Below are 24,440 nucleotides of genomic sequence, written 5' to 3' on the forward strand. Positions count from 1 at the left end.
CAAACCCTGCGAAAATCAAAGCTCTGTTGGACATGAAATCTCCCACCAGTGTTACGCAAGTGCAAAGCCTGACGGGAAGGATTGTGACTTTGAATCGATTTGTTTCAAAGTCTTCGGATAGATGCAAGGAATTCTTTAACACAATCAAAGGGATGGGGAAGGATTTTATGTGGACCCCAGATTGTGAGGAAGCTTTTCTGAAAATCAAGGAGCAGTTGGGAAATCCTCCTATATTGGCCAAGCCATAAGACGGGGAAACGTTGATTCTTTACTTGGCATTCTCAGAATACTCTGTTAGTACGGTGTTAGTGAAAGAGGAAGGAAGTTATTAATCGCCTGTGTACTTTGTGAGCAAGAGGTTGCTAGATGCAGAGACTAGGTATATCAGCATGGAAAAATTGGTGTACGCCCTTATCCTTGTGGCATAAAAATTAAGGTCGTACTTTTAAGCTCACCGAATTGAGGTCCGCACCGCTTATCCTCTCCGATTGATTTGACATAAAATGGTATCATCGGGAAGAATGTTAAAGTGGGCGATAAAGTTGGGACAATTCGATTTGGAATATTGCCCCTGTATAGCGATCAAGGGAAAGGCGTTGGCTGATTTCATACTTGAGTTTGACTCTGAAGTAGACAATAAGGCTATAGTGTTGGCAGAACCTTCCTCATAGGGGAATCCTCCCGTTGACATGAGAGAAGAGTTCCCACACCCTTGGTGGATCTTGCACGTCGATGGGGCCGTGAATAATAATGGAGCAGGAGCCGGGATTGTTTTGGTGAGTGTCATTCATTTCAAGTTTTATGTCATTAACAACGATGCTGAGTATGAAGCATTAATCAATGGATTGAAAATAGCTCTGGAAGTGGGGGTTGTGAACTTGATCGCTCGGAGTGACTCAGTGTTAGTGGTAAACCAAGTCAACGGAGGTTTCCAAGCCCGAGGACCTCGGACAGAGTTATATATGAGATATGCGTAGCGTCTACTAGAAAAGTTTGGAAATGCCAGGCTAGAAGGTGTACCGAGGGAAGAAAATAGCAATGCAGATGCCTTGGCAAAGATGGGGTCGCAAATGGACAGCGTCCAACTTGGGCAAATTCCTTTGGGGATCTAAGAATTTCCAAGTATTCTAGAAGTAGAGGTGTTCCAGACATAGGAGATCCCGCAAGAAAATTGGATGACCCCCATTCATAACTATATTCGAATGGGAACTTTGTCTGAAGACAAGTTACAGGATCGAAGCCTTCGCTACCAGGCTGCGAAGTACGTTGAATATGATGGAGTATTATATAAGAGAGGGTTTAACCAACCATTGTTACGCTGCATGGATCTAGAAGAAGGTAATTATATTCTTAGGGAAGTGCACGAAGGAATTTGTGACAATCACTCGGGGGGTGGTTCGTTGGCATTGAAAGCCTCAGACAAGGATATTACTGGCCAACTATGAAAGAAGATTCCATCAAGGTTGTCCGGACTTATGATCGCTGCCAGTGATTCGCTAATTATTCCAATACCCCGGCAACATCTATCACTTCGTTGTCAAGTCCTTGGCCTTTTTCCATGCGGGGGATTGATCTCATTGTAGAATTGCCCAAGGCTAAGGGGGGTGTGAAGTATGCCGTGGTGGCTGTTGATTATTTTACTAAATGGGCGGAAGCTATGCCACTGGCCATGATCACGGCGAAGAAAATCAAAGACTTTATTTTCAACTCCATAGTCTGCAGGTTCGGTATTCCACATAAACTCATCTTGGAAAGCAGTTTGACAATAAAGAGCTAAGGAAGCTTTGTGAAGACTTGAACATCATGAAAGATTTTGATACGGTCTACCACCCGCAAAGCAATGGTCAGACAGAAGCCATAAATAAGATTATCAAGCATACTTTAAAGGCTAAGCTAGAAGAGAAGAAGGGAGATTGGCCGGAGGAGATGCCCATAGTCATTTGGTCTTACAACACGACTCCTAGATCGACCATGGGAGAGTCCACCTTTTTGCTAACGTACGGGTATGAGGCTATGGTCCCCATAGAAGTAGGAACCGGATCTCTGCGAAGGGATTTGTTTGTTGAGAAAGATGCAAAAGTTAACCAAAGGCTCCACTTGGATTTGCTGGACGAAGCCAGAATGAACTCTCAGTTGAAGCTTGTTGCATATCAGCAGAGAATTGCTAGGTATTTTAATAAGAAGGTAAAGTCTATGCCCTACAAGGTGGGAGATCTTGTGTTGCAAAAATTCATGCCAAATACCAAAATAACTCAGCATGGGGTGCTTGGAGCTAACTGGGAGGGACCATACAAGATCAAGGCTATACTTTGGAAGGGAACCTATCATTTGGAATATTTGGATGGCAAGCTTATTCCCCGGGCTTGGAATGTAGAGCACTTACGGATGTATTATCACTAGGGTGTGGCTTTGGCCCCCTCATTTTTATGATTAATTCCTATGTAATAGACTAGTAGCAAATAAATTCCTCCTAGACTATGGGGTAGTATACATGATTACGAACCTTGGAGGTAGCAGAAGGATAAAATTTTCAAATAATTTCCCCACAGAGCATAGTAGCCATGGGACTGGTGTAATTTTTACACTAGAGCGTATTATTAATAAAAAGAAAAAGTTGATTCAAATTGCTTTGTTTGCTTGGCATATAAACTATAAGAGAAAGTTAGGGTGCGCCCTAATAACAAAGTCCCTTCATAATACAGAAAAAGTTATTAGTGATACACCAACAAAAGATATCCATGATATGATATGACAGCAGAATTCCATTATTTTACTAAGGAAATATGCCCTTTAAATCAGAAGTTATAAAATCTCATATCTAAGAAAATCTGTAAAAAAACCAGAGGCGCGTCCAATTGGGAAAATATTATGTTCTAAGTCAACTCGTGATCAAGATGCAAAGGCGCGCCTTTATGAAAGAACGTGCCTCAAACTTATGTGTACTTATCAAATCTTGTCAAAGCAAAAATAAAAGTGTATGATTAAGAAAAAGCTAAGACAAAAATTTTAATAAAATAACGTGCGCCCTGAAGATAGAGGCGCTTTGACAAGTTTTTTCCTTGAAAGATTGTTAGAAGAGAACATTTACTTTTAAGATGCGCCTTGCTCATCACGGCACGCCATCAATGTGGCACTTAGAAATTTTTTGCAGAAGATCTACTCTTGTATGCTTGTTGAAAGAAATAAAGATAAATGAAACCTCACGACAGTGACAATGCAAATAAAATAGTAGCAAAATGGAATATAGTCATACAACCTTGCACAGCATCAAAAGAGCGTTGGCTCCTCAAAGTATTAAGAAAACTTAGTTCAGATGTAGTTTAAATATTATAATAAATTAGGGCGTGCCCTGATTTTCACCGGTTGGAGGAATGGATTGGAGAGGAATTGAGGGATCAACCTCAGGCGCGTCCTTTTCAGGCTCGTCAATAGGCGTGCCCTCAGCCTCCTCCAACCCAAGCTCAATCCTTTTCTCTTGAATCTCTCTTGAAAACTCCATTTTGAACTCTTCCATCTCCGCAACAGTTTCTTCACCAAACTTCTCGAAGGTATATTCAGGATCATTCGCCATGAACCCTATCTGTAGAAGTGGAAACCATTAGCAAAAATTTCGTATGTGATAATCCTCCTCTCCTCCATCCAACCATTCCTTTCCTGGTCTTTGAGGTATTCAACCCTCGCTTTGACTTCAGCCAATTCTTGGTGGAGAAATTCAGCTTTCTTGTTGGCTATTTCGAGCTGACAAGTCGAGTTTGCTACCTCACCCTTAAGGAAAGATATTTCAGAATCCTTGGCCTTGATATCCTTGGAATGGAGGAAATCCTTATTTTTTAGGGTATTCTGCAGGATGTTATTGTCTCCTTGAAGCCTCTCCAGGCACGCTCTCTCCTCTAAAAGCTTGTCCACCACTTAATTGAAGTGGATGAACAATTGGAAAGATGCCTTAATAGAAGCTCTGGTGGCATCCTCCGAGCTCATGGCTTGCCACTGCTCCACCTCCTCATCTGTGACATGGAGGGAACCCAAAGGACCAAGGAAATTTAAAGCAGCAGAGGATCCTGAAGGCACGCCATATGTCCTTGGCTTCTTGGGCGCGCCTTGTTTTTCGGTCAGATCAATGATTGGCCTTTTTGGAACAAGAGCAGTCTGAGGGACAGGGGCAGGAGTAGGTGTGGATGTCTGGGCCTTGGGGACATCTTTCTATGGCTTAGTCTTGGGTTTGTCACTAGGATGTGCCCCGAATGATTTAGGAATCCTTGGAGGAGCCATTCCTGCATAAGACATGGTAAATATTAATGAACATTGCAACAAGACGCGCCTAGACTTTGGAGCGCGCCAAAAGTTTTAAGTTTGTCAATGAAGGCTTGAAACATATAATATACAGAGATGCAGCAAGCAAAGATCAAGGCAAGAGCCAAAAGTATAGTATAAACACTACAAGAAATTTGCAATCACACAACACCTATGAAACAACGGTCGACCAAAAAACCGTTGCCCCAAATTAGGAGACGACGGGGAATTTATTTTCCGCGAATAACTGTTGTTAGATAACATGTAGAACAACGGTTATAGCAGTTTTTCGAAAGACTTGTCTCTGTGGCATCCTCTTATCGAGGTAGACAACAGTTCTTAAATTGCACTGTTGTCATAGATCTTTAACATAACAGTCCAAAACCGTTGTTAATAAGCTAACTTATTGTAATCTCAGACAATGGTTTTGGACTAATTTGAAAAAACAGTTGTTATAAAATATACATATAAACAACGGTTTACGGAGTCTGTTGTATAAAGGAGTCAACAGAGAAGCATCATACAACGGTTTTACAATTTTGACAGAATAATTGTCGTCTGTTTACAAGAAATCATGGCACCACCTGATTGGTGGAAAATATTTCACTTGGATCGCTGAGTTGGCGCAATGAGAGTCGTTGATTGATTTTACTTGGATTGCTTAGTTGGAAGAATGAGAACCGTCGATTGTGAGAATTTATCACACAACGGTATTTTGCAGAAACCGTTGTGTAAAATCTAAAATTCAGATTGGTTGATAATTAGCAAAATAATCTTTTCAAATGATTTTTTAGACGATCAAACCTTACGGATGTTAACATATATTGATTTTAGCCATGTAAACAAATAATAAAAAATTTCAAAATTTATCTTGCTTGACTTTATAAGGAAAATGAGGTAAAAGTACAACTTCCTAAAACAAGATTCGTTGCCGATTAACGAAATAAATTTTTTAAATGATTTTTTGGGCGATCCAACCGTACGGATCTTAAAATATATTGATTTTAGCCACGTAAAAAAATAAAATAAAAATAAAATTTATCTTGCCTGAGTTTTTAAGGAAAATGAGGTAAAAGTACAACTCCCTAAAACAAGATTCGTTGCTGATTAACGAAATAATTTTTGAAATAATTTTTTGGACGATCCAAACATACGGATGTTAAAATATATTAATTTTAGCCATGTAAAAAAATTATAAAAAATTTTAAAATTTATCTTGCTTGACTTTATAAGAAAAATAAGGTAAAAGTACAACTCCGTGAAATAAGATTCATTGCTGATTAAGGACATATTTTTTCAAAATATTTTTTGGACGATCCAACCATACGGATGTTAAAATATATTTATTTTAGCCATGTAAAAAAATAATAAAAAATTTCAAAATTTATCTTCCTTGAGTTTTAAAGGAAAATGAGGTAAAAGTACAACTCCCTAAAACAAGATTCGTTGCCGATTAACGAAATAATTTTTTGAAATGATTTTTTCGACGATCAAACCGTACGGATGTTAACATATATTGATTTTAGCCATGTAAAAAAATAATAAAAAAATTTAAAATTTATCTTGTTTTTGTTTTTAAGGAAAATGAGGTAAACGTACTACTCCCTAAAACAAGATTCGATGCCGATTAACGAAATAAATTTTTTGAATGATTTTTTGGACGATCCAACCGTACGGATGTTAAAATATATTGATTTTAGCCATGTAAAAAAATAATAAAAAATTTCAAAATTTATATTCCTTGAGTTTTATAGGAAAATGAGGTAAAAGTACAACTCCCTAAAACAAGATTCGTTGCCGATTAACGAAATGATTTTTTGAAATGATTTTTTCAACGATCAAACCGTACGGATATTAACATATATTGATTTTAGCCATGTAAAAAAATAATAAAAAAATTTAAAATTTATCTTGTTTGTGTTTTTAAGGAAAATGAGGTAAAAGTACTACTCCCTAAAACAAGATTCGATGCCGATTAACGAAATAAATTTTTTGAATGATTTTTTGGACGATCCAGCCGTACGGATGTTAAGATATATCAATTTTAGCCATGTACAAAAATACTAAAAAATTTCAAAATTTATCTTCCTTGAGTTTTAATGAAAAATGAGGTAAAAGTACAACTCCCTAAAACAAGATTCGTTGCCGATTAACGAAATAATTTTTTGAAATAATTTTTTCGACGATCAAACCGTACGGATGTTAACATATATTGATTTTAGCAATGTAAAAAAATAATAAAAAAATTTAAAATTTATCTTGTTTTTGTTTTTAAGGAAAATGAGGTAAACGTACTACTCCCTAAAACAAGATTCGATGCCGATTAATGAAATAAATTTTTTGAATGATTTTTTGGACGATCCAACCGTACGGATGTTAAATATATTGATTTTAGCCATGTAAAAAAATAATAAAAAATTTCAAAATTTATATTCCTTGAGTTTTAAAGGAAAATGAGGTAAAAGTACAACTCCCTAAAACAAGATTCGTTGCCGATTAACGAAATGATTTTTTGAAATGATTTTTACAACGATCAAACCGTACGGATATTAACATATATTGATTCTAGCCATGTAAAAAAATAATAAAAAAATTTAAAATTTATCTTGTTTGTGTTTTTAAGGAAAATGAGGTAAAAGTACTACTCCCTAAAACAAGATTCGATGCCGATTAACGAAATAAATTTTTTGAATGATTTTTTGGACGATCCAACCGTACGGATGTTAAGATATATCAATTTTATCCATGTAAAAAAATAATAAAAAATTTCAAAATTTATCTTCCTTGAGTTTTAAAGGAAAATGAGGTAAAAGTACAACTCCCTAAAACAAGATTTGTTGCCGATTAACGAAATAATTTTTTGAAATGATTTTTTCGACGATCAAACCGTACGGATGTTAACATATATTGATTTTAGCCATGTAAAAAAATAATAAAAAAATTTAAAATTTATCTTGTTTGTGTTTTTAAGGAAAATGAGGTAAAAGTACTACTCACTAAAATAAGATTCGATGCCGATTAACGAAATAAATTTTTTGAATGATTTTTTGGACGATCCAACCGTACGGATGTTAAGATATATCAATTTTAGTCATATGAACAAAATATTAAAAAATTTGAAAATCATCTTGCATGTCAAGTTTAGAAAAATCCAGTAAAAGTACCCACCGACAACGAGACTCGTTCCCGATTTACATGATTAATTTTTAAAATAATTTTTTTGACGATCCAATCTTACGGATGTTAAGATATATTAATTTTAGTCATATTAAAAAATTATTAAAAAATTTAAAATTAATATTGCATATCAGGATTAAAATTTAGCTAGATTTTTTTAAATGATTTTTTTAATATATCTCGTCCACGATTCAACCGTACAAATATTAAAGTATTAAAAAGTTTAAAATTTAGCTAGATTTTTATATTAATTTTGATTAAATGAAAAAATATACGAAAAATAATCATTTAAAAATTTAATTTTTTTTATTAATATGAAAAAAATAATTTATTTTTTTCCTTGGGCCAATATTTTGTTTCCCCCTCTTAACAAAATTTGGTTCCCCCCTTTACATCTGGATCTGAAAATATATACCCTCTTTATTTTAATCTCATAGTTCATCTAAATTCTATCTATCTTTCTCAGATTAGGTCTCACCGATTATTGGATTAGTTTTCGTTGTCTGTGATTTTTTTCATTGTCTTTGGTCTTTGAATTCAAGATATTGCTCCTTTCCTAATTATTCAACATCACTCTCGGCCAAAGTCACAACATAAGTGAAGGGGCGTGTAAACAGCTGTAGTCCCGCAAGGAGGTCGGCAAGGGGCAAAACAGAGACACGGAGAGAGGAGTTGAAGAATTGGTGAAAACTACAAGGTGGATGGGAGAAAGTAAGCAAAGATTGGTGGAGATTACAAATGGGATTATGGGTCAAAATGAAAACCCAATAACTCAATTTCAAACCAAGTTTAACAAATTGGAAACTGGGTTTATGACCTGTCTGGCTAAGCAGTCAATGGGTGTTGAAGCAGCTGTGGTTACAGCTACAAGCGCTGTTTAGGGCGCTGAAATTGGTGCCTTTATCCCCAAGCCCTTAATGGTGCTCTTAATCCCCAAGCCATGGCTTCTCTCCAACAAGCACAGGTCCTCTTTCCATCTCTCTCTCTCTCTCACTCTCTCCCTCTCCACCCTCTCTACTCTCTCCCTACCCCTCTCCACCCCTCACTTATGTTGTGATTGTAGCTGTTTACACGCCCCCTGATTGTGTGGAACTGATACAACGATTAATGAACTTTTGTTGGTTGAGCGTATTGAAGGCGTGGAATGATGCTTGTCATTCAACTTGAACAGCTAAACTTCTGATACCACAAGGAGAGTGGCTGAGTGCTGAGCTTGATTTTGTGGGACCTTGCACTGCTCATCTGCCTATAATTGTCAAAATTCAAGATTCCTGCTATTTCCGCTGCAATCGTTTTATTGTCTGTGAGTTGTTCTTTATCACTTTTAGTGATTATTAATGGTAGTTTGTGGCTAATCAGGGAAGAAGTATACTTTTTTATACTCAACGTTTGTTGTAAGAACTTGTATTGTCTTAGTATTCTACCTCATGGCTGCTCTTGTTGTTGTTGTACATTATTCCTGTAAGTTTTCCTGGACTTAAAGGACCTGAAATTCTAGGGGCACGGCTTAAGCGTGAAGGTTTGGCTGCAAACACAATTTTTTTCTGATGAATGTTTAGGAAGGGCAATCACTTATCATCAGAGGACTTTTTCCTATGCTTGCCGATCCCCGTCATCCTGTAAGTTCTTATTCTCTACTTTATCTTCATGTACAAACACATACAGATTAATGTTTGAATCATTTCTTGAAGAAACTAATATTTTAACTTTTACTAAAATCTATGACTATGATTCTGTGACCGTAGAGAATTGGCAGAAGAGCAGAATTTTCTTCATTGAATGGTAAGTACAAAATGCAAGGTCTTAAATTTGCTTTATTTGCATTTCATTTCGTTAAGTTCATTTATTTATGATCTGTATATGGTTGTAAAGGTGTCCAAGGTAAGGAGCAAAATGATTTACGCAAGCTATAAAGACAGATTTAAGAGGGAATTCGACGGCATCCAGCTTGACTTGCAAGCCACTGATCCAACAGAAATGGGACTTGATATTTTCAATAGCCAAGCTGATTAAAATGTGTACATTAATGAGCATTAGTAGAAATAGATTTAAAGTTATAATTGTAATTCTTGTAGAGAACCATTGTATTGTAAATTTAATTTCCATTGTGAAATAATAATTGAATTATTATAATACCATTTTATTTGAAAACTGGTTTAATTTAAATAATGAGATTAATTTTATAAACAGTTGTGTGAAAGCCACATTAAAAATGATGAAAACCGTTGTATGTCTCAGTGCACATAGTTTTTTTTAAAAACTGTTGTCTTTTGATATTATTTGCAATGGTTTAAATCTTTTACACCATTGCGTAAAGCTATTGTGAGCATAGCTAAAACACAATACCCAAAAAATAAAAAACCGTTGCGTAAAGTATCTCATACATTTATTTCTTAACAAAAACCATTGTGTAACTAGATGAAATAAATACATAAACTGTTGTAGGAGTCAATTCTCATAACACTATTTTTAACTATTGTGCCTGTAAATTGTTACAACGGCTAAAAAACTGTTGTTTGTAGAATATTATAAAGGGTCATATGCGTTGTGTGAATAAAAAGAGACAATGGTTTTATATTCAGTTGTGTGATGTATTTGTTAAAATGGTGCGTAACCATTGTATGAGTGCCAAACACACCGCCCCCGGATAGACAACGAAAAATTCATCTTTTAGACAACGGTGGAAAATCATTGTCTGATTCAATATTTCTTGTAGTGAAATGTGCAATCTTTAAATAAAATAAAATAAAGTAAGGCAACAGTGAAAGGACTAAGGCGCCCTGATAAAAGGCACGCCCTAATCAAGGAATATTAGAACGATAACAATGAAATATGATATGCAGTGATTGAAAATAGCAAAGAGATCTACAAGCAATGAAGTTTTCTTAACAATGAAGACGCGCCCACACTGGAAGGCGCGCCATTAAGACCTAAAGTAATTAAACCTGTATGAATCTCGCCTTGTAAGGAGTTATCTTCTAATTCCTCCTCTTCTTCTTCAATTTCTTCATCTCTATCTATGTCAATGATGCGAAAGACAGGGTTACCTTTTCTAAATTTTATGAATTTATGTTTTGTTCCCACTTGGTCAGAAAGGATTCCAACTCGCATCAGATTGGTCCTGGTAACTAATGTTTTTAGATTTCATCTCTCAGCGGCCACTCTGAGAAGGGCTTCTGCTCGCCGTTTAGGCGCGCCCTCAAGCTCTTTCGTCACAGGTTTGTCTAAGTAGAAAAGCAAAGTTGTTAGAAATAAAGAATAAGTACAAGCTGAGAAAAGGAGAACGAAGGAGGCACGCCCTTACTTGGAGATGTGTTGAATCTAATTTTTATCCTGGGAACATCGTACAGGTAGAAAATTTCTCCTTCCATCCCTTCTTGTGGCTAAGTTTTCCAGAAGAGAAGCTTTTTTTATTATGCTGTTTGTCCACGACCAAATAGTAGTATCCATGGTCAGACTTCCTTAGGCTGAAAAAATGACTTACTTCGACCATTGTGGGTTGAGGAAAACCTAAATCTGTGTAAAGGATGAATAAGGCAAGGATGAATTTGTAGCTGTTGAGGGGAGCTAGAGTGGTGCTACATCGTAGAGTTCAATCACCTCTCTAAGGAAAGGATGTAAGGGCGCGCCCACACCTAAAGAAACTAGCTTAGGGATGGTTACCATTCGAGGAATCCTGAAATTTCTCCCATAATTGAAAATATGGGGCCGCATCATGCTAAGAGGGCGTGTCCAAATGCCTTCCATATCATAGTACTCCATAAGCCATTCTAGTTGCTCATCAGAACAGGCTGAGGGATGTCCCACACAAAATAATTTTCCATGTTCTTTCCTAAAACGGTTCTTCACAGCTTCGTTACATGGTTCAAACTCATCCCAATCAAAGTCCAGCTCACTATCAGAAACTTCCCAATGTTGGAAAGGTATGGGGGAAAGTTCAGGAGAAGTCGAAAATTGAAGGGTGTCTTCATCGAAAATTTTATCTCATCACGAAGAGGTGATAGGTTTTCTCCAGACGCGCCCTCTGATTGTTGGGGAGAAGGCGCGCCCTGAGATTGGTGTGGAGAAAGGCTTGGAGAAACAGCCCTGTAAGAGACCTTAGATGGTCCTGCCCCAATATTAACACCAATTTCAACGCCCCTATACCTATATGCGTTCAGAATTTCCAACCAATCATCATCATCCAACTCTGTGCTGACAGGAGCTGGGGATCTTTCTTTCTGGATCAGCTTCTGCTTACCCCTCCTTTGACTTAAAGGGACGTGATCTTGAGAGTTATTTGATGATTCAGCCATTATATCACTAACTTTGAACTCTTGAACAAGGTGCGCCTCCTGTCCTAAGAAGTGAGGAGTCCTTTGAGCGTCTGGGAAATCTGGCTCAAAAGAAATAGGTGGAGGAGAGTAGATTTTTAGCCTAGTAAGAAAATCCTTGAATGGATGAAAAGGGGTGGACGCGCCCTTGTCTTCCAGTTGTAAAGAAAAGCAACAAAAACATTGAGGGCGCGTCCAGTTCAGAAGGAAAAAGAAGAAAGAGGAGAAGAAGAAAATATGAGAAGCAAATGGTAAAAAGCATGCATTGGGAAGGTAGCATACCCTATTTAGGAGTTATACTGGATTAAATTAGAAAAGCATCTATCTTATTAATCTTTAGAGGCGCGCCCTGTGATAAGATGGCGCACTCAATAAAAGACCATAACGGTAAAGGGAGATTGGGGCGCGCCTTGATAAGTTATGCCTAACAACCTAAAAGTCTAAGTATGTTATTGATGGATAAACGAGATGGCGCGCCTTAAGTTGTTTGCGCGTCCTAGACAGATGTTTGCGATATACGCACTAAAAAAAACCAAACTAGGCATAGAATACAAATGGTTGAACTTCTCAAAAACATTATTTTGAAGTTTAAAACCTTATGGTTTCGGATCTAAACCATAAAATTCATGTATATGCATATATACACACAAATACACATAATGAACTATGAACAGGAAGTTGAATAGATACTATGGCATGCACGATGATTTACCTAATAAAATTCAAAAATACAAAAAGTAACATGTACCTTTCTGATCGGAGAAGAAGATTGACCGGAAAAATTGAAGAAATGGTGGAGAATAAGGCCGATTTTGAACAAATATGCCTCCCTCCGGTGTGTTTTTTAGAGAAGAGTAAAATAAGAGAGAGGGTAGGGTAAAAAGTAAAAAGATTGATTGTAACTTTAGCTAAAAATGACAACTGTAGGTCTCATCAATCATGTTTATCACGTCTATCACGATTCCCGAAATAAGAGGAACTGTTTTAAAATAACCGATCAAATTCCGAGGACATGTTGTCATCAAGCCGCGCCCTGTATGATTGGTGCAATACTTTTGAGTAGTAGAAGATTGCGGCTTGAAAAGGCGCGCCCTGTATTGCTAAATAAGTTTATACAAATTATGATAAAGATAAGTAGAAAATTCCAATCTCATTTCCAATGGCATATGGAATTTGGGGGGTAGTTGTTATGCCCAAAAATTGGTATAAACATTATTCAGGATAAAATTGGATAACGTAGTTAAAATTGAGGTATAAATGCCTAAAATTAACGAACATATAAGACTACCTTCCTTATGGAAGGAAAGTAGGTGCGCCCTATATATAGGAAGGACGCGCCCTGTATTTTGAAAGATTTATGGAAAAAGTGCTCGTAGATATCGAAGGCGCGCCCTCAGCATAAGGGGAAGGCGCGCCCAGTTATTGTGAGAAGGATGAAAGATTTTTCTATTAGCTCCCCACTTGTGGTAAATCTTAGGGCGCGCCCTAAGTAAGTAGGATGTCTTGGAAAGGATTTCAACATGAATGCTTGGATGGGGCTCTTTGGAGGATTCGAGGAAGATGGAGATTATTATTACTAACGTATTTGTTGCAGGTACTCTAGTGAAGAACTCCTTCCTGTAGTGCATCTACAGGAAGGCGGTGTCTGTGGTCAGAGACCTCCAAGGGTATGCCTGGACGGAAGGCCTCCTCCTGTAGTCAATGAGTGTCCTCATTGGGGATGTGGGATAAATTCTGGTGTGCTTTGGGAGCTCTGTCTCTGTAGTCAACGGGTGTCCTCGTTGGGAGACTTCGGAGTATCCTGCACTTTGCACCCAAAAGTTTGGGATCACTTGTTCTGTAATCTGGTAGGGGCTCCTTATCTGGGGACAAGGATGCGTCCAACATTTGGGGTGAACCACGGCTATACCTGCGTTCACGGACTAGAGAAACAGCTGGTAGCGGAAGGTTATCCTTGGCCAGGGAGATGCCTTATCTGTGAAGTCTCGAAGCCGCGGACGAGTCTTGAGCCTTTGTGGTTGGGCCTCATCGGCGGGCATTCCTAAAGCTAGTAGAAGACGGTTTCTAGTGATTTTCCCACTGGGCCTCGGGACAAGAGATCTAAGCCCATTACGTTTCTTGTTCCCCAAGAACTACGTTGGCTTGATTCCCTATAAATAGAGATACGTGGGCAAATTGTAAGGGGTCAGAAGCGAGAGCGCAAAGGAGCCACTATTAACCATAAACAATCTTAGCCACCAATAATCACCACCACCAAACACTGTTCATATTTTCCAACAAACAATGTTCATCAAATCCACTAATTACTGTTCACGTTTCCGATAAAGAACCACCGTCACAAATTTTGGTTCTGACTACTAATCTCAGACTTTGTTACTCCCAAATTACTCCGTCAACAATCAGTATCAATGCTCCGTGTTCTATCTCTTTTAATAATTATTGTGCGTGTATTTAGCTTGTTCTTGTTGAATCAAGAGGTCGATGGGCCAATGTCCATTGTACTAATTAGACAAAGTCCATTTCAAGGACCAGTGACACAAACAGAATGAATTAAATGTAAAATGAAGTACGATTAAAATGAAATAGAAACAGTTGATCTTAGGGCACACTGATCTTTTATAAGGAATTATCAATTATTATAGACTAGTGGGGATTGATGGTATGTTATCTCCTTGTACTATTGTGTAAGGCGTCTAATTTTATATATAAATTCTTTAATACAATTGATTCATTGGTCTTAAACTTTGTTGCATTTTAATTATTGTTTTTGTTAATGAATGATAATCTCCTTCAACAACTGCAGTTTCCAGTCCTTTAAGCCTAGATTATGATACTTTGCATTTAATCTGGACTGCAGAATAACTTCATCAGCAGTTAGACGTGATTGCCCAACATTGTGAAATGTAAGACTTATCACTCTTAAATTAGCTAAATTGTATTCAGATCATACATGACTAGTTTCTTTTTCGTATTAAGAAGAGTAATATGAAATGTTAAAGTGTAGACATGTTATGGACTTGTGGTTATATCATTTGATGTGTCTATTGTAGAAAGTGAACAAAACAACCTAAATATTAGTAATTCCTTCGTATTCCTTTGCGGAAAATATATATATTATTTTTTGTGTGGTGCATACATTTATCATGCTTATGTGCGCGTTTGTTTTTCGATGCTTTGCTGCTGACTGTATGTATAAAATTTGGCGGTTCACCTCTGGACGAAATCAGATTCCGTAATTCATAAATGCATATTTAAGCATTACAGTTTGCATATTTTTGTTTTCTTCGTAACTATACAGAACATCCATATTCTTCTTTGTATGCGTTATGTTCTGGTAGATATATATGCTACCTTCGGATACTCAGGTTGGAGGACTCTACTCAGGTTTTCCATAAAGAATCTAATGTATGAAGAGAATACCCAGTTGCATAGCCTCGTTCGGAGGCTACCAGACCATATTGAGAAAAGAGAAGCAGAGCTAAAGGTAATCTTTGTCAAAATTCTTTGTTTACTGTAAATCTTTTGTAAGTTTTACATGTTTTATATACCTTCTCAGTTGTAAAAAAAAAATCATGTTTATTTTTGAGATCAGGTAAACTTTCAAAAGGAGATCTAAAAACATTTGGTCGAAGCTGGGTCAAGAGTTGATGCAGTATTAGCTAAAGCTGAAGAGCAAGAGCGCATGATAGAGTTCTTCATGGTTCAGTGAAAACATATTGGTTTCGAGATGAGTTAGATGAGGATGGAGCATATGCTGGAATAATGCTAAAAATAACGATAATTTATTGAACCAAAAGGAAAATATCAATTCTTAGAGAGGTGGACGGATTTTAACGATTCCATCACCCAAGTCTCATGCGTAATCTAATCCTTCAAAAATATCCGTTCCTGTCCATCGCTATTCTTCCCAAAGACAGCTGATCTCACTTTCTCTTCCCTCTGCCTCATTGTCCACAAACATTCATATACATACACGCCAAAATACACACATCTTGGAGGAAAAAAATCGAAATTTACATTTTATATAACCCATTCTGCTTTTGCGTGTCAAGTATAAATTGTAAATGATACCCCCATTCGAATATGCCTATTTGCTTTCGAGGGGAAATGTTAATAAACGATACCCGTACTGTATATGCGTAATCAATGATTTCTAGTTTGTTACCCGAAACTATGGATGTGTATCAGTCGTTACTCAATCTTGAAATGCGTAATCAATCCGGTATTTTCAAGCAACGAGAATTGTTATTTTGGTTGTTGCTGCATTAAAATCCGGTATAAAGCGTCTTTACCCGCATATGCTTGATTCATTCCTTTTTGTACTTATTAGCTTTGGTGTGTGCATGTTCAAACTAGTTGTGTGCAAATTTGTCATTTTTCAGTATTTAGAATTTAGAAATTGGCTTTTGGATTGGTTTTATTGATGTACCTGATTTTAGTGGGCGAAGAATAAAAATAACCATTTTTAAAAATTTTGTAAAAAATAAAAATTATGGGGACGGATGATTGTAAATACCCATTTGAATACCTTCTTCAATGACGTATTGATTATACAAAAGATAGGAGTTTGGGTACTCAACATCATACGCATTTCATAGTAAGATATTTCCCATCATTTTTATAAAGAGATATCCAAATTATAAATGTGTATTAGGAATTACGTATTATACAGTTGGGTATTGCTGGTATAGATATATACACGCATGTATATATTCATCTTCTTCATCGACGTCTCATCACTTCATCTTCTCGGTCTCACATTTACACATACATCCTTGTACCTTCCTTTCTCATCCTGCAGTCTCTGTTAATCATCCATCTGATACCGCCATCATCTTTAATGGATCTAAAAACTCTTTTCAAACAAATTTCGACATGATAAGACAACATAGGAGAGACTAAATATGCACGTGGTAGTGGGGTATTCAATCGAGTATAATTAGCCATCAAATCAGAATATGGTATTTTGGTTCATTTGATATAAAAAACCAGTATACTTAGCATTATTTCGATTTTGGTTTGGTATTTATTATGTATATAATTAATAGTGAATTTGTAATTGAAACAAACAAGTCATGCTCGACTATTTTTAGAAATACATTGATATATCTCGTAAAATTGTTGTCATTTGTTCTTATTGTAAGTACTAAAAGTATTGATATTGGTCTAATTATGTTGCCATTTATTGTTGAATTTGTTAATATTAGCTACCTATTGTAATGGTTAACAAAATAAACGAGCATTGCAATATACTATTGCAATGGGTTAATTATCAATTAGGTCACTTATTGCATATGAATGTATCAAGTGAGTCAATGATTATAAAACTGATTCAAATGAGTTACTCATTTAAAAAAATTTAAAAATATCACTGTATCGTTAGTTAAAATTCTTAAAAGTATTATATATTGAGTTTCGCATATTTTTTATGAATGATATTGCATCCAAATGAAAGGTTCCAAATTCTACTATTTTAGATAATATTTTTAGATTTTTATAATTTTATTAACTATTTGTTTTTTATTTTTCTGATTGTTTTATTTGATTTAAGTAAAAATAAATAGTTGATAAATTTTTAACAATCTAAAATTATTATCTAAAATACTAGAAAAATCTTTTATTTGGATGTAATATCATTCATAAAAAATGTGTCAAATTCAATATATAATATTTTTAAGAAAAATTTCGACCGATGATATAGTGATATTTTTTATACAAATTTTCAAATGAGTGACTCATTTGAGTCAGTTTTGTAATCAGTGACTCACTTGATATTTTGGACGCAGTAAGTGGACATACTTGATAATTAACCCTGTTGCAATGGCTTAAAAATGTTGTAGAGATAAAATTATTGACATATGTGATTTTTGCAATAATCAATGACGTTGCCATATGGTACTCTATTCGTTGCTATATATACCTATCGTAACGCGACCTAAGTTAACGTCAGTTTTTGAAAAAACATTGTCATATATACTGCAATAATTTTAGGTCCTAAAGTAACTTTTTCATATCGTTGATGTATCCAATCTATGGTGTAGTGCAAAATCGCGTTGTTGGGGCACAAATTGTTCTTGAATCAACAAGGAATCACTTTCAATGGGAAGCAAACAAAAACAACTCGATCTCAAGGTAAGAAATTTTTAGTTTATGTGGAGCAGGAAGCCCCTAAATTACTGGGTAATTTGGGATGGGCACTAATGCAACAAAACAACTCAAGCTAAGGATGCTTATAAAAGGGAACTAGTAATTGCACCAAATAGTAACAAGATGTGCAATTTGGGAATTTATCTGATGAAACGGTGAAGTAGGGGTGTAAACGAGTCAAACTGTTCGTGAGCTACTCGAGTTCGGCTGGTAAAAAATTCGAATTCGGCTCAAAAATAATTTAGCCGAGCTCGAACTCGAGCTTTTCTAATTTTTAATCGAGCCGAGCTCGAGCTTCAAATTATTCGGCTCGTAAGGTTCACGAGCCTTATCGAGCCTCTATTATTTTTAATTTTTTTATTGTAAATATATTTTTATGTAAATATTCAATATTTTATATATATATTATTTATTTTTATCGAGTCAAACTCGAACCGAACTCGAGTCGAACCGATCATATTTTGAATTTTTGTTAATATTTAGTGAATAATTCGAGCTTTCGAGCCGAACTCGAGCCTACCGAATCTTTTACGAGCAGAATTTCGAACTTGAAATTAAAGGCTCGGTCGAGCTCGAGCCCGAACCTGAGTCCGAACTATTTTAATCGAGGTCGAGCCGAGCCTGGCAGTATTCGGATCGGCTCGATTACACCCCTACGGAGAAGGATTAATAAGGCTAAAGAGACTTTCAGGGGAGTTCATCAGCCGGTGGTAGCTGAGGGGAAAAAATGACAATAATAGCTTATTTTTAAAGTTTTTAAACAAAAATGACCATTTTTAAATTGTTGGCCAATTATGGCCATTCCGATACATAACCAAGGAATGCGTATGTTGTCTCATTTTTTTAGCCCTGTGCATTGAACTCCGTGCGAATGAAGAAATTAAATAAAGAAAATCAAGGGACATGTTCACGCGGTGGGTGAATTATCTATCAGATGTAACAGCTACAAACCTATATTCATATTTCAGTAGTAATACGCATACGGTATATGCATATTCAGTTTAATTACCCGGACAAAGAATGCGTAATGTTTAATAAATATTTTATAATACTATCATGTCAAATGCATATTGAGCATTATTTAAACTTCAAATGCATATTAATGATTACTCCACTATATTACGCATATTATGCGTTCGGCTAAAATTGGCCATCTTTCAAATATTGGTTATTTTTGTCATTCTCTTCTCAAAATCGGTCATTCTTGTCACTCACCCGAGGGCAGAGAGTTGCTTATTCGCACCTTAAGTCCTACGAGAGAGCACAACAGATGCTTCGGGACCTTGAGTCTGAAATGATGAATAAGGGTAGTGACTGGGTCTAACAGTGCAAATTGTTTAATGCTTCTTGGGTTTTTCAGCAATTTGGCAGTTTCAGCCTTGTAGAGAACTCAATGTTGCTCCAAATTCATCTGTTGTTCCTTGTTAAACCGCTCAAATATGATTTTTCTGGTGAAAACGTGAATTCGAACAACATACCAAGCCAGCCAAATCTTCTGACGTTTTGGTAAACCAGTTATTCCTTTTGGAAATTTACTTAACTTTGCAGTACAACCAGTCTTTATATTGCAATTTGTAGCTCCCCAGACACCTGCTACTAACCTGATGGATCGGCTTAAGAGAACAAGGTCATGGTCCAACTAATTTGAACATGACTACAGGTTCAAATAAATTATGCCCTTTCTTTTATTTTTTTAATTTATGCCCTTCTTCATTTAGAGATATAAAAAAAAAATCCCGGACGTTCCATTAGTTCTCTAAAAAACAGAAATACCCAAAAAACCATGAAATGTTGATATAGCCTTCATGCAACTACTTAGACCAAAAACCCGGAAATATTGACTCCGTTGAGTGTAATTTGACAAGGGTCATGTTCCCTGACAGTTATGTGTCAGGGAACCCTTAACGAACATATTATTTCCTGGCCGTTGGATGAACCGCACTTTTTTTCTGCGGAATGCTACATTTCCGCGCTTTTTTTCCGCGGAACCTCTTTGCCTTCCGCGGATAATATTAGCGGAACGACTGTACTTGCAGTTTATAACCCTAAAATAATCACACTTTCCCTTTTGTGCAGCATTTGTCAAATTGGAGAGCAAATTTGGGGGAATTCTTGGTTTTGTTCATCCTTAATCACTAATTACATTTGGTAAGCTCAATTTCTTGCTTCTTGTTGTAGTTATGGATAAGATGTTTGCTACGTTTCAAGGTAGAAAAGCTTTTAAAAAAAGTGATAATGTTATAAATAGTGAGGTTGTTGATATTAGTGGTGGTTGCTTACGTGATGATAATATAAATTATGTTAACCTTATTTTTGATTGCGATGAAGATATTTATGCTAGTATCATAGATTTTGAAAATGAAGATTTGCATGAAAATAGTGAGTTTATGCATGAGAGTAGTGAGAGTAGGGCTAAGAGTGTTGTTGGGGAAGAAGATATTGTAATTCCTTTCTTGAGTCAAAATTTTCCTAATTTGGTAGCCGCCGAAAATGTGATTAGGGTCTACGCTTTGAAAAACGGGTTTGCAATTAAAATCCAAAATACACAAAGGCGTGTGGACAAAACAATATATGCCCGTACTTATGTTTGTAATTTAGCGGGAGAAAACCGCGATGAAGAAGACGCAGAAGATGAAGAAGTTTTGATAGGAAGTGTCGGTAGTGAGATAAACTTTCTAGAAGTGGATGTAAGTTTAGGATCTATGTGATTAATAGGCGAAATACAAGGCATTGGGAGATAACATCGTTGGATTTAAATCACAATCACGATGTTGTGTCGCCTTCTAAGATGAATTTGATTAAAAGGGAGCGACATATAACCGCCGCCCAAAAGAATTTAATTAAGAGTTTACATATTTCGGGTATTGCACCTAGACAACAAATGAATATATTTGGAAAAATGCACGGAGGAGAGGAGCAAGTAGGGTTTCATGCCCAACACTTGAGAAATGTCGTGCGAGATTTTAGAAAAGATAATTTGGGTGTGAATGATGTGCAAGCGGGATTAGATTTGTTACATAGGTTAGAAGAGGAAAGTGGAGGAAATTTTTTTATTCGGACTCTAATTGATGAAGAAGGAAGACTGAAGTATCTTTTATGGGTTGACCCCCGGTCGTTGTTGGCCTACAAAAATTTTGGTGATGTGGTTGCATTTGATACAACATATCGAACAAATAGGTATGATATGCCATTTGTGCCATTCACCGGGGTGAATCATCACTATCAATCGGTTCTCTTTGGATTTGCACTAATGCGCGATGAATTGAAGACTACATTGAGTGGATTTTGGGTACTTGGTTAGAGGCCGTTGAAGGAAAACTACCTTTGGTTATTATCACCGATCAAGATCAAGCGATGGCGGGGGCAATTCAATCTCAACTACTGAACACGACAAATTTGTTGTGTTTGTGGCACACTAGTAACAAATTTCCAGAGAAGCTCTCAACCTACTATGCAAAGGAGGAATTTAAAGGTGACTACAGCAATTGCATGTATCACTCGTTGACCGAAGAAATTTTTGAGGATAGGTGGAAAGCATTGATCTTGAAGTACAAGTTGGAGGATAATACATGATTGCAAGAATTGTATAATTTGAAGCATAAGTGGATCGATGCTTATACACGTAACATTTTTCCAGGGGGTCAAAAAACAACTTCAAGAAGCGAAGGAATGAATGCCTTTTTTGATGCTTATGTAGGGTCTTGCACGGGGTTGAAATAATTTGTTGAGGGTGCACAAAAAGCGTTAGAAAGACAATTTATGTGTGAGAAAGAAGAGGATTATAATACACGTCATAAAATTCATTGCATGCGACTGAAGACCGCCTTGGAGCAACATGTCGCTTCCATTTATACGAAAGAGATGTTCAAAAAATTTCAAGAACAATTGGTTGAGGCCGCAAAGTACTTTGTGGAGAAGGATAGAGACTGTTCCTTAGAAGATGTGGAGGTCACGTACTACAAATATTATCGACCATTAATGGTTGAGTCTAAGAGAACCACTTATCTCATTACCTTCAACAAGTTATCATTTCGGGGTTCTTGCATATGTAGAATATTTGAGCATTCGGGCATGTCGTGTCGTCATATTATTGCCGTGTTGACAAAGAGGTGTGTGGCCGAATTACCGGAACATTTTGTAAAACGGAGGTGGATTAGGGATGCCAATAGAGTTGATGGTGTGTTGCCATATCACATGCCTGGAGATGATGCCTCATCCCATGATTTGACTCCAACGGAAAGATTTAATCACATGACTTTACTCACTATGGGGTTTAGTCATAGTTGCATGCCGTCGAAGGAACGTTATGAGTATGCCGTGAGAGTTATTAATAGAGAGACCGAAATTATTGAGAAAATGCGCGTGCATGGGGTGGAAGGTGTTGAAATTGAATTTGATACCAAAATTACTCAAGAAAGTGGAGAGAAGTTGCATGAAACTATTCTTGACCCCGTTGTTTCGAAAACCAAAGGACGCAAAAAAGAGCACCGAATTAAAAGTCTCGTTGAGGAATTTGCAAAGAATAAAGAAAATGCGGACATTGCAACATTGAAGGACATGATGCTAGAAAATGTTCAATAAAATTTGAAGAATTGAGAAAAAGTCAAAGTGGCCAATTGTAATTCAAATTTTATATAACAATCTCTTATATATTATTTTGTCGTGCTTTTAGTAGTTCCACCTCATTTTGCTAACATGCATTTGTTCCACCTCATTTTGCTAACATGCATTTGTTTTTGTTATATGTAGGTGAAATGGCCAATACTTCGGATGACAAGTCGGTGTCTCACGTTAGCAACACATTCTCAGACTCGGACTCCGAATTTGAGGATTGTATGTCACCAACATTTAGCGACTTGTATGTAATCGCTCGTGAATGGAGCGAGGAACTAGCACGGTTTAACGAAGGACCTCCCCTAGTGGAGGAAGAAGACCCGGAGTTGCACCCTCCAGACGAAGAGGCATACCGTTCAAGGCTTTGGGTGAAAGCATTCCACTGGTTAACCCTTGCTTGCATGTTTGTAAGAGTTTGGAGCAATGTGCCGCCTTACTTTCTCCCGTTTTTGAACTTGGGTAAGGAGTCCCCTGATGGCCCTTGGAGACTGTCCGAATGGGATGGCGGTAAAATTGTGGAATGTGATAGGATCACGGACATACGTAAGTTGAAGCCTCATGAGGGTGCCACCCGGGACCAAGTACGCATTGATCACGTCAACTGTTGGGTGTCCCACTTACGTGGTGACGATACCACCGCAGGGGCTTGGAAGCGTGCACCATGCTGCAAATTCACTTTCTACGATGGGTAAAGCACCATTCCCACCAAAATATGGAATGATCACGAGACCCATGTCAAAGTCACTGAAAGGTGTGCTCCGCGAAGGATGTGTTGTTGTGCTCTATTGGGATACATGTATTGTCAGGCCCCCCCCCCCCGGGGTCTCAACACACCGCCTATCAGGCGGCTTCTCTAACTTTTTAGAGATATTTAGTTAGTTAGCGTAGTTCATACGAGAATTCCCTTTGTTTAAGTATTTTGTTGTATTGCGATGTAATTTTGTCAAACTAGACAGACAAGTTATGCACTTATTTGGATTTAAATTGTGACAATTATGTAATTTCTAATTTGTCATTGATCCATTACTTGAAAACTTATTATGTCGAAACACAACTCATTTAATGTGATATGAAATAGAATGCACATTTATTTTGTAATATTTATGCTTGTCATGCATGGGAATTTACATGCAAAGTTGGCAAAATGACAATATGATAGTCATTATAGCCAAGTAATTCTTAAATTTTGGAAGCCATAAGAAACGATGTTATAATCAACATTTTATTGCATAATGCAGTTCATATAGTTGAAATACATCACCATTTTACAGATTTCACATAAAATAGGGGATAAAAATTTCAGAATCTTTATGTCCCTTCCGCGGAAAATAACCGCGGAAGGCATTAACCCTTCCGCGCTTATTTTTCGCGGAAAGGACGGAAAGTTTTTTGGAAATGTGCCTTCTGTAAAGGCACCATCCCACCTGTTTTACAGGATACCAACCAAACAACCAACAGTATATGCACAGTTAAACAACATCAACCTGTAAATTATAAGAAAAAAAATCGCCAAATTTAGACACCCCTCCAAATATGGGCCAAATCGCCAAAAATTTACAGAACCTCAAATTTTGAAATTTCTCCAAACCTTTTAAAATTTGCACACAAGTGCATGGGGGCCATTATATATACAAATCAATAAAAAATAGAAACAAAAAAACTAAATAAAGGGACAGGAAAGGGACACGGTCGATAAACGACCGATATAAACGAAACAAGTTTCAATTGTCATTAAACCAAATAAAGGGCACGTGATGATGCTTGAATGTAACGAAACAAGTTCAACTACACTACACAAGCATAAGATGAAGTCACAAGTTCAACTAAACTACACAACTAGATGAATGACCTAACTATTACTCTTTCCGGCTACCCTCTCCATCATTTGCCTCATGCGAT

The 24,440-nt window shown here is 36.7% G+C and overlaps 1 protein-coding gene across 1 annotated transcript; it reads left to right on the forward strand.

The window, feature by feature from the left end:
* The first annotated feature begins 20,715 nt into the window (after positions 1-20,715).
* On the forward strand, positions 20,716-21,228 carry LOC141691124 (protein FAR1-RELATED SEQUENCE 5-like). Its single transcript, XM_074495869.1, has one exon. It carries the CDS (start codon positions 20,716-20,718, stop codon positions 21,226-21,228), a length of 513 nt encoding a protein of 170 aa, XP_074351970.1.
* The last annotated feature ends 3,212 nt before the right edge of the window (positions 21,229-24,440 follow it).

This window comes from Apium graveolens, chromosome 2, assembly GCF_009905375.1.
Source record: "Apium graveolens cultivar Ventura chromosome 2, ASM990537v1, whole genome shotgun sequence".
NCBI lineage: Eukaryota > Viridiplantae > Streptophyta > Magnoliopsida > Apiales > Apiaceae > Apium > Apium graveolens.